We start from the raw sequence: 15,548 nt of genomic DNA, 5'->3' as shown, positions 1-15,548 counted from the left end.
TAAGATGCTACTCCCCTGCTCCTACTTGTCTGATTTGATGCTTTTTCTTGGTATGGTCGTGAGGTTGCCCCCTGCAGACAAACGTTCCTCAACAATGGATTAAGTGTTGTTAGAATATGTAACGACCTTTTACTCCTGTCTAGCTCTTTTGCCCCATCTAGCTCTGCCTGTCCGTAGACAACCTAGTGCTGTACAGTGACAAGTAAGTATCTCAATCCCCATTTCACAGAAGGAGAAACTGAGGCAGCAATGAAGTTACTTGCCCAAGACTACCCACAGAGTTGGTGGCAGGTGTCCTCGCAATCTGTTGCCTTATCCTCTGGGCTTTACTGCCTCCCTGGGCATTTTTTTTACAAATGTATTTAAGAAAAATGTTTTTAGTGTTGATCTCTTTGCTCTCTAGAGTGTCTCTCATTGGAGGATGACTCTAAGAGCACCTTAATTGAGCCATATAGCACCACTGTGAGGTGGGGAAACTGAGGCACAGAGGGACTTTTGATTTGCTTGAGGGTACATACCTGGCAAAGCTCCTGATCCCTATTTCCTTGTTCCAACTTCTGCACCACACGTGCTCTTGTCTTTTCACCCCTTGACTTTTTCCTTCCCATCACTGATCTGAACAATCTGTGTTGTAACAGGCTAAACCAGGTGTCTTCTCAGGGTATATTGCATATCTGGGCTGAACATCCAGCAGGCAAAACTAATGTGCTCTGTGCCCTACCTTTTTGTGAGCAGAAAAATTTTACTCTGTCCCCCAGCAAGCTTAATAATTATTCCCTTTGGAGCTGTGTTGTAGGGAAAGAGGAGCTGAGAGGTGGCCATGAAATACAACATTTTGATCCACTGTGCAAGAGATGTTTGTGTCCATCCTCATGGGAAGAAAACTCAAGGGAGGGGTGAAATAGACTTCTCGCTGTGGTGTCTAGTTACTCATTGTTCATATTAAGGTAGCACCTTAAAGGCCCAGCCAAGATCAGGGCCCAGCTGTGGTCGGTGCTGTATATCGACATAAGATACATCAAAGCAGCAAAGAATCCTGTGGCAGCTTGTAGACTAACAGATGTTTTGGAGCATGAGCTTTCGTGACATGCACAAAACACAGAAATAATTACCTGACCAGATTCCTGATGTCAGATCCCGGGATCCCTACCAGAATAGAGTGGGAACCAACAGGTTCGATGGCGTAGACCTCACTGTGGCTGTGCGCCTTTCCGCTCTAGTGGGGGACCGCTTGGGCCAAATGCCCAGGTGCCGGCTGCCACGGTCATCCCACAAAAACAGTCAGGAATCACACAGCCCCAGTGAAGACGGTTGCCATCTCAGTGGAACCTCCAAATTGTCAAAGTTAGAATCAGGACTCACAATTTGTCAGACCACTCTGTTTATTAGCGCAGCGCTCCGCCAATAACATTCAGAATATGTGAGTGGCCATGCAAGGCCCAAACAGTCTTATTTATACAGATAAAAGAGCGGGAATTTAGACAAAGGGACAAAGAAATCAAAACAGTAAAATTCACCTGGGGCACAGCATGCATATCCTATTTCCTTACTAACTGTTATCGATCTAAGGCTAATGCTTCACCAATTGCCCTTAAACGGTGCAATTGTTCTATGTTAATGTCTGTATTCCTGACACCTGGTTGCAACATTCCAACAACTTTGCTTAAAGGTACAGACAATATTTCTTTAATCCTTTCTATTCTTACTATATAATTCATTCTACTTTCACACGACGAAGTGGGTATTCACTCACGAAAGCTCGTGCTCCAAAACGTGTTAGTCTATAAGGTGCCACAGGATTCTTTGCTGCTTTTACAGATCCAGACTAACACAGCTACCCCTCTGATACTTGATAAGATATGTTGACACTTACAGTGGCATGTGTCACACAGACACTGCACACCCAGCTAGCATGGGTGTAGATGGTGAGGCATAGCTTACATGGGTAGAGTGCCCCACATGCCTGAACCCCCAGATTATGTACCCTACACAGCTGACTCTATCCCCAAGCTGTGCCTGCCATGGGAAAGGCTCCGGTTTCAGGGAGACAGCAGGGACCAGCCAGAATTTTTCCTTGCTGTGTCCCCCTTCTGGAGCCTTTCACTAGTGCATATAGCTGCCCATAGGGTGCCTGTATTCTATATGCCCCCATTAGTGTAGACAAGAGTTGTAGTGAGAGATCAGACTAAGCCTCAAAAAGCTCAGACTGAACAGGCATAGGGCGGGTGGCAGGGACTGTTATCCTCATTTTATGGGTGGGGACTGAGGTGCAGACACCCTGAGCGTCAAATTTTCAAAAATGTCTATGTGATTTGGGAGCCTGTCTCATAGAAAGTCAATAGGATTTAGGCTCTAAGTGCCTAAGTCACTTTTTTAAAATGATACTGAAGTGCTTTTGAAAATTTCACCCTCAAAGTGACTTAGGCCCCTCAGTACTATTGTCAAGTGACTTAGGAGCATAATTCCCATTGGTTTCCTATGAGACTTGGGCACCTAAGTCACGTAGGCCCTTCTGAAAACTTTACCTTCAGTGATTTGCCCAAGATTTTCCAGGAGGGAATCAGTTCCCTACTCTGCCATAGAACCCAGCCCTGCATTGCATGCCAGTCCAGCGCTGTAACCTTCAGCTCATCGTGACGCTCACTTGTCTCATCCCTCCCCTGACAGCCTGCCCCACATGGTATTCGTGCCCCACCCGCCTTTCCCCAGTAAAAGTCTCTGAGTTTATTGCTCCTCGGCAGCTGCTTCCATCCCAGAACAATTGTATACCTACTGTCTGCAGCTGTCTCTGTGTAGCCCTGGGAACCCCTTTGCCACATCCCAATGCTTGCCAATTAACTTTGCATCCAGTTACCTTGCCGCAGCAATTCTTGTACCTGTCTCTTCATGGGCCTCTCTCTTGCCTCCTTTGTTCCCAGGATAGCTAAAGGCTGCTTGCTGCCCCCAAGATGGGATGCCTTGTTTCTGTGGGTATGTCTACTCAGCGGCTGGCCCGTGGCAGCCCACCTGGTTTGTGGGGCTCAGGCTAAGGCGTTGTTTCATTGCTGTATAGATTTCCAGGCTTGGGCTGGAACCCGAGCACAGGGACCTTGCAGGGTGGGAGAGTCTGGCAGAGCATGCTGCCATCCATTAGCACTGTCCCTGCCAGTCCAGGTCTCTGCTCTGTGCTGCCCTTTCTCCTGCACTCGCTGGCTGTAATTCTTTCCCTCACCTCCTCCACTGGATGGGGAACGTGGAACGTGGTCTTCCCTCCCTAAGTTATCCTTGGGGATCCCCTCATGCTTTGCCTCCCTCTGAAGGCTTCATAGGAACCTCTTGGCAGTCCTATAGTGCCATTCTTTAATGGGCAGCGTTTATTTAGACTGCAGTAGGGTCTAGGGGCTCCAGTCAGAGATCAGGACTTCACTGTGCTAGGGTGCTGTACAAGCCCACAGCAAAAAGGCAGTTCCTACCCTCAGGAGCTTGCAATTGAAGCAGCAGAATCTTTGTCCCCGGGCCCAGCACCCCAGCGGTTCGTGCATCAAAGGCCCTGGCAGTCACTCTGCCTCATTGCAGCTTTTCAAATAAAAACAAAGCTCGTTAACAACTGGTAGGAAGTAGAGAGAATCCCAGCCCCTGTCTGTGCAGACGGGGTTGGTTTTGCACCAGTGTAGCCGTGACAGTGCAAATCCCTAGGTGCACCACATTGATTTGAAAAGGGGCTCACACTAATGTGATTGCTTCTTTTGTAAACCAGTCCAAGCCCTGTTTTATACCAGTGAAATGCATCTACACTGTGGGGGCAGGGGAGTAGTACCATCGTAACTACCTCCATAGACGCTAATCTATATACTATTTTAAAAAATAATAATAATTCCACCCCTAACTGATACAGCTTGTAGACCATGCTAGGCAGAACACAGACTGCATTATTGCAGCTCATGCACAGCAAAAAGTTCTCTGAGTTAGCTTGTGTGCGTCTGTCCTGGTGAGAGTGGATGTCTTCAAACCCAGGAAATTCCTATGCTGGAGTGTGGGAGGGAAGATTCTCTTTTGACTGCATAGTAAATCCCAGGGTCCTTTTGTTTCCCCATTGTTCCAAGTAGTCTAGTGACTCACTTCCTCTTCAACTGCCTCTCTGGGGCTGCGTCTGTCCCATCAGGTATGGCCAATAAGCAGCATCTCTCTGATGACTCCCTTTCAGTCCAGAATCCTTTGTTCCCCCTACTGACTTCTCCAGGAATGCTCACTAGGCATCCTGCTCCCAAACCACCCCAGTGAACTTCTCTGTAGAAAGATGACAAAGGTTTAGAAGTCTAATAGAAAATGGTAAATCTGCTATCCAGATGGGGTGTCTGTCCGTCTGCTGGAGACCCCAGGACCAGTAGTGTGGGGCTGTCTTCCCCAAGCCGTGCGTGCCTGCCTTGCACTACTGCTGTGGGTCGGAGCCCAGAATTCACCTGGGGCCTCAGAGCAGCCAGGATGGTTTTGTCTGGTTGTCTCTTTCCCTACCCTCAAATCCTATTGCAAAATAAAAAATGTCTTCCAAAGGACCTCTGTGTGTGCGCGTGCGCACACACACATACACAGCCCTCTCTTGCTAAGAGCGAACAGGAGGCTGTTTCATCTGCATCTGAAGGTGTTAATCCACCCAAGTGGGTTTCTTTGGGTGCTACCCTAAGGAACCCTGCTTCATTAGCATTTGTCATCTCAGGATCTGAACACACATCCTAATGGTTAACGAGTTAAGCCTCAGTCACCTCCTCTCCAGGTACATATCCATCTGTGAAATGAGGAGGATAAACTGAGGCAGAAAGAGGGGTCAGATGAGTTTCCCAAGGTCATTCCGTTCACACTGTTGAGCTGTTCGACTTCAGTGCCTTCCCCTGCCCTGTGCTCCTTTGTAAAAGCTCTTCATAATTTATAATGCACCCTACTTTATGGAAGCATGCACGTTCGTTCCTTACACTAATTTTGTCCTTCTGTCTTTTACAGTTGGGAGCCGAAGGATTTAAGCTGGCAGGACCCTCTCCACAGAATGCGCTCTTCACCAAAGAGCGGGCCAAAGCAGGCGAAGATGAGAATCCCGGCGGGACCTTCAAGAGCACTAACATTGCAGTAGCCCGGCGCCTGTGGGTGGCAGTGGCGCCCCCAGCCCCCTCCCCTCCATCTCAGACCGTGATGGTGTATTGACCGAGAAGAGCCCAGCTTTTTTTTTATTTTTCCTTCCCTTCCCTCCCCTTTGAGTTTCGGTGGCTTTGGGATTTGTATGGCAGCGGCGTAACCGTGGAGAGGCCGGGGTATCACAAACTTATGGATTTTGATAAGAGAGGAGGGAAAGGGGATACAGAGGAAGGCAAAAGAATGTCCAAGGCAGGTGGAGGAAGGAGCAGCCATGGGAGCCGGAGTGCAGGGACTAACTCTGGAGTCTTAATGGTGGGCCCCAACTTCCGTGTCGGGAAGAAGATTGGATGTGGCAATTTCGGGGAGCTCCGTCTAGGTGAGATGGGCCTATTTTATTGACATCCTTGCAGTGACTGCGCACTGTGGTGCTGCCGTGAAATCCATCCAGCTCTTCTCACATCCCTTTCCCTACTGGGAACACTCAGGGGCGATGCATATCGGTGTCTTTCTCCTTTATGAGAGTAAGAGAAGGGAACCATTCCCCACCCTCCTGCCATAGATCTTTACAGGGAGCTGTGTCAAGCAGCGTTAAGGCTGCAGGCCCAGAAAATTGGCTCTTCTATGCAAATAAGGCAATGCCCTGATTTGCATTTCACAAATATGAATTGCCTCATTTGCATAAAATCTCTCTCCCAGAAATACCTCCTTTCTCCCTGGTACCTTCTCCCCAGTGTCCTTGCACTGGACTCCGTGACCACAGAAACCCCACCTGGAAGGTGTGAGTTAAAATGTTTCTAAGCCCCTCCTAAAGCAGGAGGGCTGATGGTCAAAGAGGGGTTTCTGCTCATCCTCTTGACATCAGTAGGGAAGATCTGATAATGAAATTGATCCCTTTAGTCCCAGCATTTTCAGTCTTTGTGGCAGGGTCAATTTGAATGGGTTTCACAAGGTATCTACAAAGAGACATTTGTATTAGGGAAGTTCTGTGGCCTGTGTTATACAGGAGGTCAGACTGAATGATCACCGTGGTCCCTTCTGGCTTTGGAATCTGTGAATCTATATCATGTGCTCCACTAAACTCCAGCAAATGTCTGTTACTCATGGGTTGCAGCGTACGCTTCTCCTTTCTTCTCTGCCTGGGAAGAACAGTGTGGACAGGAGTCTCTTGACCATCAGGCGACTTCCTATAAGTAAGGACAGACCCTCGAAGGGAGGAGATCAGAGGGAGAATGGAGTTGGGGACAGGCTGTGTTAGAGAGCATCTGCTAACAGCACATGGGGAAAAGGGTGGGAATGAATATTTGCTGTCGGACAGAACATACAGCTGCAGTAGCCAAAAGTGTTTAGCTCTCAGTAGAGATGGTTGGAAAACAGTATTTTCTGAGAGAGATTTTGAAAAATATTCTTTTAAAATATCCTTGGGTGCTTTCCTTTTTATTATTTTTGTGGGGGGGTCTAAAAAAAATCAGGAAACTTTGAACAAAGCAAAATTGTTTGAGGGTGGGAAGGATGGGGAGAGGGCCATTTGCTTGTCAAAAAACGCTCACCGGCAGGTTTTTGGCAAGCTGTAACTCTTGGCTTGGCATGCTCTGCACTGGTGTCCTGCAGTTGTGAAAGGCCCTTTGCAGTCTGTTGTTGCTCTCCAGTGCCTCTAGGAATGTGAATTGAACTTCAGCGTGTTGAGCAAGTATTTACCAGGCAAACATTTTGGCCCAGGCAGAGAATATTTGGAAAATTAACTGCGTAAGAGGGAGAATTGATGTAGCTCATTACCAAGAGATAGCTGGCAGTCACAGTGGCTCCAGTGGTGTCTGTTGCCCCAACCTGTATCTCTTCAAACTGAACCAAAAGCTAGATGTGGGCTTTGCTTCGCACCATCTGCCTTGTGAGAAGAACCAGCAAGCGGGATGGTGTCTGAAGTTGTGCAGCCTGTGAGGCAATATGGCTGGAAGGAGGGACAGAAGGAGAGACAGAGCATGCCCACCTCCCTGCGTTCAACACGCTGACTCTGGCTGCGTTGAGTTAATGCTAGCTCTGCCTAGTGTGACAGACTTGGTGGTGCCTGGCAAACCAGCCTGCTCCCAGACTCCCTGATGTGATCGCAGCTTAATTGCAAAGCTTAGGGAAAGGCTGTGTTTAAAACCAAGCCAAGTGGTTCCTGCCTTGGGGGAACTGGGAAGTCTGTCTCCCTGAATCTTGGGGAGCAGCTCAGATCCCTCCTCCCAAAATCAGACTAGCTGTGGCAGGCTGCATGCAGCACCTTACAGTGTTATGAGGGAACAGGGAGGGTCACAGCCAAATCCTGCAAGGCATTCCCTCACCTGCTGCTCCCAGTGCAGGGAGTGAGACAGCTGCAGTGCAGGGAGCTACCCCAGCCCTGCAGCTGCTGCATTGAATGCAATCAGTGGCTGAGATGAAGTAAGAAATCTGCCTGCTGCAGATCCCCAGCTGTGGAGAAATTCTGCCAACTCTTCCTCCTGCTGGCCTGATATTCTCCACCTAGAACATCACTTGGCTGGTGTAAATTCCTGCAGTAACATGTACTGCCCTGCCATGTAATGATTTCTGCACTTGCTGGTATGTCAGCCTTCAGCCAGTATATGCGTGATAAATGGGAAGCTTCCCACTCCAACCCACAAACCACCTTGGCCTGCTGGGAGTGAGAAGAACTGTCTCTGTAGGATTTCCCTTCTACCCACCTCCTAGCCAAATGATTGCAGTGAGGCTTGGGGTTGATTTGTATGGGACTGGTTCTGTGGCTGTTCCCCTCCTGCAGTCTGTTGCAGTTGAGGAGGGGTCTCTACTCTGCCTTTTCAACCCTCTGGCTGCTCCAGTGTGAGTGTCTTTGCTATTGTGCCCATTCCCCAGCCTCTCTTTCTTTAGGATCACGTCCCCAATAAATAGCTTCAATTCCTGCATCTGCTGCCCATCAGAGACTTCTCAAGCTGCAGCAGAAAGAAATTGACCAGATTTGTCAGTTCACAGCTGCTTACAAGGCTCTGAATAGCAGCAGTATAAATGGGTAAAACCCTGGTCTGCATTCACTTTGCTACAGGTTGGCAAGGTCTGAGCAGCAGGAGAGGCCTAAGAGCAGGCTGCTTGCAGACTCAAGAAGGCGGCACTGCATTGGTTCCTAGGTGCATGGTTATGCTCGAAACCATGAGGACTAGAAAAGGAACTTTTTCTTCTTCCACTGGAATTTGGGATTCTGCAGAGGTTAATGGTGCTTGTTGGGATGGATTTCTACTTGCCATTGATGTTCAAGTCCCTGCATGCAGTTATTCTAGGAGGCCCACGCATCCAGTAATACATTGATGCTTGTCTGTTAAATTACATGATAAAATGGGCCATTGGGCTGGCTGAGGAGTGTCCCAATACAGAGGTGTAGGCCAGAGCAATTTGGTCTGCTTGCTCCTAAAATCCAGTTTACTTCCTTCTCAGAAATGCTGTTAACTTATTTCAAGGCTCAAGAACACTTTCAGGAGCCAAATGAAAGTAGTCATTCATCAAAAATGCAAGCCTTGATCCATGTGCATGCCAGAGCATGTGCAAAGGAACCAAAGTGACACCAAATGACTGGAGAAAACACTCCCTGCTCAGAGAGAAATCAAATAATGCCATCCTCTTTGGGGAGGATGTGGGGGACAAGGCGGGAGAAGCCAGCAGATAACGACAGAGATCTTTGATTCAGCCGTAGTAGAGGACCTAGGACAGAGACTAATGTAGTCAGTGTCAAATGTAAATGAGAATATCTAGTGCTCTGTTTGTGCGCACACTAATCCCCGCAGCAGTCCTTGGTAGCAGAGTTGTCCTGGGGGAAATGAAGCACCCAAAGCAGAACTGGTTGCAAAATCCAAAATTAGTTTTGGATTTTAAAAAACAGACTTTTGGACATGTTTCCAGTTTTGAAGGGGAACTTGCTTCTTTTCAAAACACAGAAACTTTTCATGACCAAAACTAAATTGTCTTGTGTGTTTTTGAGAACAGTTTCAGTTTTGGGGGAGGAAAAAACATAGAAAAATGGTCCATTTCAGAAAGGAAGATTTTCCACACACAACTTCTTGTTTGTAACATTGACCAGCTTTACCCCCTGACTTTTAAAAGCTGGTGCTCCATTTTATTTGGGGAGGGGAGGCACCTTGGATCTTGATTGCCCCATTTGGAGGAGGTACTGAAAATCAGAAGCCATTTCTGAAAATGTTGGCTTAAGGGATATGCTAAAAGCCAGGAGGGGAATGAAAGCCAGACAGCAGGAGTTTCTGGTTCCCAATGTATCTTATTATCTAGGGCAGGGAGTTTCAACCTTTTTTCATCTGCAGACCCCTAAAACATTTTGAATGGAGCTGTGAACCCCTTTGGAAATCTTAAACATAGTCTGTGGACCCAGAGGTTGAAAACCACTGGTCTAGGTATGCTCCAGTAACACCTGAAGGCCCCAGTTGAGATCAGGTCCCTTTTTGTGCTTGGTGTTGTACAGACACATAGGGAGAGAGACAGTTCCTGCCCCAAAGAACTTACAGGCTATACAGACAGAACTTCTTCACTGGCTTATAATTGTGTAAACATTGAAACCAGGACAACAGGAAAACGAACACTCCTTCCGGAGAGCCGGGTTTGTGAGACTGAACAAGAAGCTGCCGCCAATGTGCTTCCAGTCACCTTTCTTGGCCCGCCCACCGTGATGTTGCCCTGCTGGCCTCGTGTTGGAGGGAAACCGGGGCTTGGGTGGAGAGCAACTGCCTCAAACTGTGAGTGAGCGAGGCTGGTAGAGAAGCAGAGGTCATCTGAGGAACGGATAGGAGCCACAACTTCCTCGTCTCCAGAGGACGTCCGCACTCTACTGTCGAGGGGTTCAACAATCTCTGGGTCTTGTTGCTCACTGGTATCCTTTGGCTGCCTAGGAGATTGTGCCCTTCCCTCTTGGATGCAGATCCAATCATGGTGACTTGCCTGCTCATCCAGGCCAGCCAGCAGCAGTGGCCTTTCCCCCTCCACCCACCCACCACACCCACTACCACCCTGGCTCCTCCCCCATCCCACCAGTTTAATTGCTTTGCTGGAAACCTTGAGGCCACCTTCTGCCCTTAGGCATGTTTCAAAATGCAGCAGCTGCAGCTGGAGAGTATGGTGGGAGCTGCAAGAACACTCTACATTCCCCCACTACTTACCCCCTTCTAGCTAGTTACCAAGGGCCAGCACTACAATCCACCTAATGCCTTGATCAGGCCACTTCCACAGCAGAGACCAATGCTGCTGCCTTCTGAAATCTGAAGCAGGAGGAAGCTGTTTAGAGCAGGGGTGGCCAATGGGCCACGTGCCACCTCTTCCAAAGCAGCCCTGGCACCGGGCTCTGGCCCAGCGGCTTACTCTGCATTGAGGTTGTGAAGTGTGCAGCCATCTGCTTTCTCTGGCTGCCACAAGTTAAGGATGAGAGCCGGGAGACTGGCTTGTTACCAGGGTGGCTTGTGCCCAAAGGGAGTAGAGGAAAAGCACTGCTGTGCATGACAGAGTGCTAGCCAAGGAGCAGCAGCTAGAAAGATGGGCTGCTGTGAGCACTGGTGCTGCCCATTGATGAGCCCTGTGCCCTTGGTCTATGCTGCTGCCTTTGGAATCTGGCCTTTAAGAGGATCCGGGCCACAGATGTGATGGCTGTATGTCTGGGCTCAGTCTCATGGGGTGATCTTGCTTGGAAAGCTCAGATGCTTGTAGGGTATTGTCCATCAGGTGTCTAGTGAAGAGACCTAAGAGAAAGGGGCAGGGGATGTGTTCCCACCTCAGACTGACTCATAGGCTTGTCCTCTTTTAGGGTGTCTTGTCCTGTTCTTTGGGGGAGTGGGCATGCTGCCCTGCCGCCTGCTTCTCAACTGGTTGATAAAAGGAATACTGGGGGTGGAGGGGAGAGAATAAATAAGTTGATCCCAGCTGGGACTAAAACTCCCCAAGTGCCTGCTCGAAGTACTTTACAGCTCCATTTTCCCTTTGCGGCTGCCTATCAACCGTGTGCTGGTCACCTGCACAGGGGGGACTTTGCCCCCACAGAATACTGGCGGGAGATTTAGAGCCAGTTGAAGAATGGGAATTATATTTTGTGGTAAATCTTGGAAACATTTTTTTTCCAAAATTTTCTGTGAACATATAATTCTGCCTTCCCCCATGCCCCTCGCTGGATGGCAGGATAGGAGAAGGGAAGGGGCAATTTTTGCTTTAAAATACTTCAAGTTAAACAAACCTTTCATTCATAGACAGGCCCCTGGTTGAAAACGTCTCCCCGCGGCGATGTTTTGGTCAGCTGTAGCAGCTTTAAACTGACAACAAGGGCACTTCAAGACATGAGCCAGAATTTTCTTGGTCCAACCAGACCGTGATTTGTGCCTAGATCTGCATCTCCTGTAAAGCTCTGACATCTCTGAAGCAGGACAGAGCGTTACAGTGAAACGCCTGCCCTGGCTAGATCAAGCTCTTTTCCCCAAAATGTCCCTGCCCTGCCAGTACCAGCGTGGTTCCACCAGAGGGGTGTGGCGGTGACATCCATACCCATTCAGAGCATGCTTACACAGCACAGGTAAGACCTCAGTAGCTGTCCAGTGCCTTGTCCACACTCCATGTTATTGCCTTTGCTACCAGCGATGGAACTGAATTAGTGACTGCAACAGCAGCAAGGCCAGCGCAGACTCACCCCAGGCCCTAGGACCCTGCTGGGTGGGAGGGTCCCAGGTCTTCAGCCTGACCCGGGAAATCTACACAGCAATGAAACAGTCTCACAGCCTGAGCCCCACAAGCCTGAGTCAGCTGGCGTGGGCCAGCCGCAGGTGTCTAGTTGCTGTGTAGACATACCCTGCGTGCATCAGTTTCAGCAGCAGAAAGGCAGAAAAGTGGTTGTGATAGCTACAGACTTTCCAGTTCGCTGCCTTGGTACCCTGTTAACATCATAGAGCCTTCAGTGTCCCTGGGCTCTTAGCTGCATCTATAGTTTATGTATATGCTTTTTCAAAAGCACTTACTTCATTTTTTTAAAAGAAACACGGGGAAGAAAAATCCTTATGTTGCTTACAAACCGGTCCGTTTCCCTTGATAACACTTTAGTACATTAATCCATTTCACTGATCAACTCCAGTTATGGCCTGTTTACTTTGTGCCTTTCTCTTGGTTGAAGCATAAGAAAATACGAATGGCCATGCAGTATCTTGACTTCCACCTGGCATTAGCCATCGCTGGTTCAGAGGGAATGAACAGATATGGGCAATTATCAAGTGATCCAGTCCCCGCCTCTGGCAGTCAGTTTTAGGAACACCCAGATCATGGGGCTAATAGCTATTGATGGACAAATCCTCCAAGAACGTATCTAATTCATTTTTTGAACTCAGTTATATTTTTGCCCTTCACTCAACACACAGGTTGACTGTGTGTTGAGCGAAGTGCTTCCTTTTGTTTGTTTTAAACCTGCTGCCTATTAATTTAGTTGGATGACCCCTGGTTCTTGTGTAATGTGAAGGGGGTAAGTAACACTTCCTTATTCACTTTCTCCACACCAGTCATGATTTTATAGACCTCTGTCATAGCCCCTTAGTTGTCTCTTTTCCAAGCTGAACGGTGTCAGTCTTTAATCTCTGTTCAGATGGAAGCTGTTCCATCTCCCTAATCATTTGTGTTGCCCTTCTCTGTACTTTTTCCAATTCTAATATTTCTTTTTTGAGATGGGGTGACCAGAACTGCATGCAGTATTCATGGGGAGGGTGTGCCGTGGATTTATAGAGTGCATTAGAATATTTTCTGCCTGTTATCTATTCCTTTCATAATGGTTCCTAACGTTAGGAACGTGCTGGCTGCTCACTAAGTGAATGTTTTCAGAACTATCCACAGTGACTCTAAGATCTTCCTTGAGTGGTTAACAGTGAATTTAGACTCTTTCTTTCCGTTTGTATGGACAGTTGAGTTTGTTTGCCAATGTGCATTATTTTGCATTTATCAACATTGAATTTTATCTGCCATTTTGTTTCCCCATCACCCAGTTTTGTGAGATCCCTTTGTAACTCTTTGTAGTCTGCTTTGGACTTAACTATCTTGAAAAGCAATGAAAACCAGTTTCACATTTGAGTTCTTGGTGCTGATTGGTTTTCAGACACTGCAGGGGAGGGAGTTGTTTTAAGAAAGCTGTTTTCATTGGGATCTGTATTTATTTTTTTAATTATGGAAACCATTTTCTGCTGGTCTGAAGGAGCTGTTGTGGATTATTTACATTTGGCGCTAGTTTTAAGTTGTCCTCTTCAAATTCATTGCATATGCTTGTGCCTGCCTTTATACATGGCTATGCTGGTTTCTTTCATGCAACCGGTGGAGTGAGGAAAAAGGAAGTGTAATTTTTTAGTATACCTAGAGGCACTGCCTGAGATCAGGGCTGTCTTGTTCTGTACTGTCTGTATGCATACTGAGAGACAGTCGCTGCCCTAAAGAGCTGATGAACTAAACGGACAAGGGGTGGGATGGGAAACTGGCACAGAGGGGATGGGCCTCCTGCTAGGGTCCCTCAGGAGGTCTGTGGCAGAGCTGGGAATCGTGCCCTTATCCCCAGTCCACTGACTTAGCCTCAAGACCCCCATTTATCTCCTCGTGCTTGGAGAACGTGTGATAAAAGGTCAGAAGAAGGCTGGTGTGACATGTAGAAGCAGGTGTCAAAATGGCACTTTCCAAGCTCATTTTGGAAGGGAGAGGGGCAGGTGGGAAAATTATTTAAGTGGTTCAGAGAAATACCCTAGCTTTTACCAGTGATATTGTGACAAAGGGGGAGGGTTAAAATGCTCTTGTGCCTAGTTATGCCTGTGTGGTGTAGTCCTACCCCAGTGTAACCTTCCTCCGGCTATAGACGGTTCCTCCAAGCGTCTTGCTTCTGTGCACAAAAAGCAACACCTTGCATCAGCCAGTGCCACAAACCAAAATATTTTTGCTTTTCAGCAGCTCTCATCTCAGCATATTTTTTCTGAAAACCACATTCACTCATGCAGATTCTCTGGCGCTTCCTGACATGTCACTAGCAGACGTGTGGTTCACCCCGTGGTTGCCTATGGACTGTTATAATAATATAAGTTCTCTCTGTGTGAAACGTGCAGAGGAGGGCCGGGAAAATAGAAAACCACCGGAGCCATTTTCCAAGGTGACCCTAACTCCCTTCTTGTATTATAACACCCTATCGAGAGGGCTGAGACAGACTGGTTGACATACTCAGCCAGCAGAGGTCTGTGATAATACATCTCCCACTTGCATCTCTATCCATCCACACTAACTTGTTCTCATTTAGAACAATTACATTCCCTCCAACTCCCCAACCCCACCAGTAGGGCATTTGCTTGCATGTGCTGGACGCTGCGCTGCATCAGTTATATTGCTGTCATTTATCCTGAGTTCTGGTCCTGTCATCCCCGTTGGGTTTCCTTCAAGATATGTCATACACTCTCCTCCCTGTGTAAGCAGGGGGCAAATCCCCTTGCATTGCCCGCCTCAGGTCTCCCCCTCCCCAATAGGACAAAATTGCATAATTTTTACCAGGGGTCTCAAACTCAATTTACCTTAGGGCTAGTGCCAGTCCTCAGATCCTCCCAGTGGGCCAATAATGTCACTAAAGATGGTGTTCAGAAGAGAAAACGTTTATATTTTATTTTTTATTTCGCATTTCTTAGCAATAATAAAGCTGTCATACAACTTTATACAATTCTTTGCCTGCCAGAGAGTTTTTAGTGTTTGCCACACACCTGGTAACACTTCGGTTCTGTCAGTTTGTTGATGATTGGCCTCAGTGCCTGAGCAGCTTAAACCTTCAGGATTGCAGCAAGGTGTGCATCAGATAGCTGTGTTCAGTATTTTGACTTGTTTATATTCATTGTGGAAAAAAGTGATGCTGCCTCCATAGCTGACTCTGCCCAGCCACTAGTGATGATATCTCTGTCCCTCTCCTCCAGCCAATGGGAGCTGCGGGGGGCAGTGCCTGCAGCAGACATTGCTGGCAGCATGTCTGCATGCATCTCTTCTCCGTGGGCTAGTTCTCGGGCTGCAGATGGCCTGCGGGCCGGGACATAGAGACTGCTGGTTTTGACCATCAGCTGGTTGTAGTGACTTGAGGCAGCTAGGGCAGCAGCAGCTGAACTGCAAGATGTGACCTGAAGCCAGTATATGCAGGTTGAGGATAGTGATCCCCATCACATGAGCTGCTATCTCCAAGTGCTCATGGGGTCACTGGAGGGTTGAGTGCCCCACAGGCTAAGAGCTGGGCTGGGATGAGCTGCAAGAGACTTCCTGGCCTTTGTTCAAGCCTGGAAAGTCTGAGTGGAGTTTATATTAGAACATTTAGTCGCACATTGGGGCCTCTCTCTTCAGCTGAGATCTCAAAGCTGCAGCAACCTTCGGCTTGGGCAGTAGTGGGCTGGAAGATTTGCCTGGGGAAAACCAGGCAGAGG

General features: G+C 48.0%; 1 protein-coding gene across 5 annotated transcripts in view; it reads left to right on the top strand.

Annotated features, from left to right (window-relative positions):
* The window catches only part of CSNK1G2 (casein kinase 1 gamma 2), a 97,196-nt gene that overhangs the window by 53,177 nt on the left and 28,471 nt on the right, over positions 1-15,548 (top strand). For 4 of the 5 annotated variants that reach the window (XM_030540144.1, XM_030540147.1, XM_030540148.1 and 1 more), the window contains exon 2: positions 4,975-5,479. In XM_030540144.1, the coding sequence (XP_030396004.1) occupies positions 5,293-5,479 (187 nt within the window). In that variant the 5' untranslated portion in view covers positions 4,975-5,292. Of the gene's footprint in view, positions 1-4,974; positions 5,480-12,558; positions 12,599-15,548 lie in introns of those variants that run through there. The other variant, XM_030540149.1, reaches the window with a different exon arrangement.

This window comes from Gopherus evgoodei, chromosome 22 (assembly GCF_007399415.2).
Source record: "Gopherus evgoodei ecotype Sinaloan lineage chromosome 22, rGopEvg1_v1.p, whole genome shotgun sequence".
In the NCBI taxonomy this organism is placed as follows: domain Eukaryota; kingdom Metazoa; phylum Chordata; order Testudines; family Testudinidae; genus Gopherus; species Gopherus evgoodei.
This window is presented reverse-complemented; position numbering and strand designations above follow the sequence as displayed.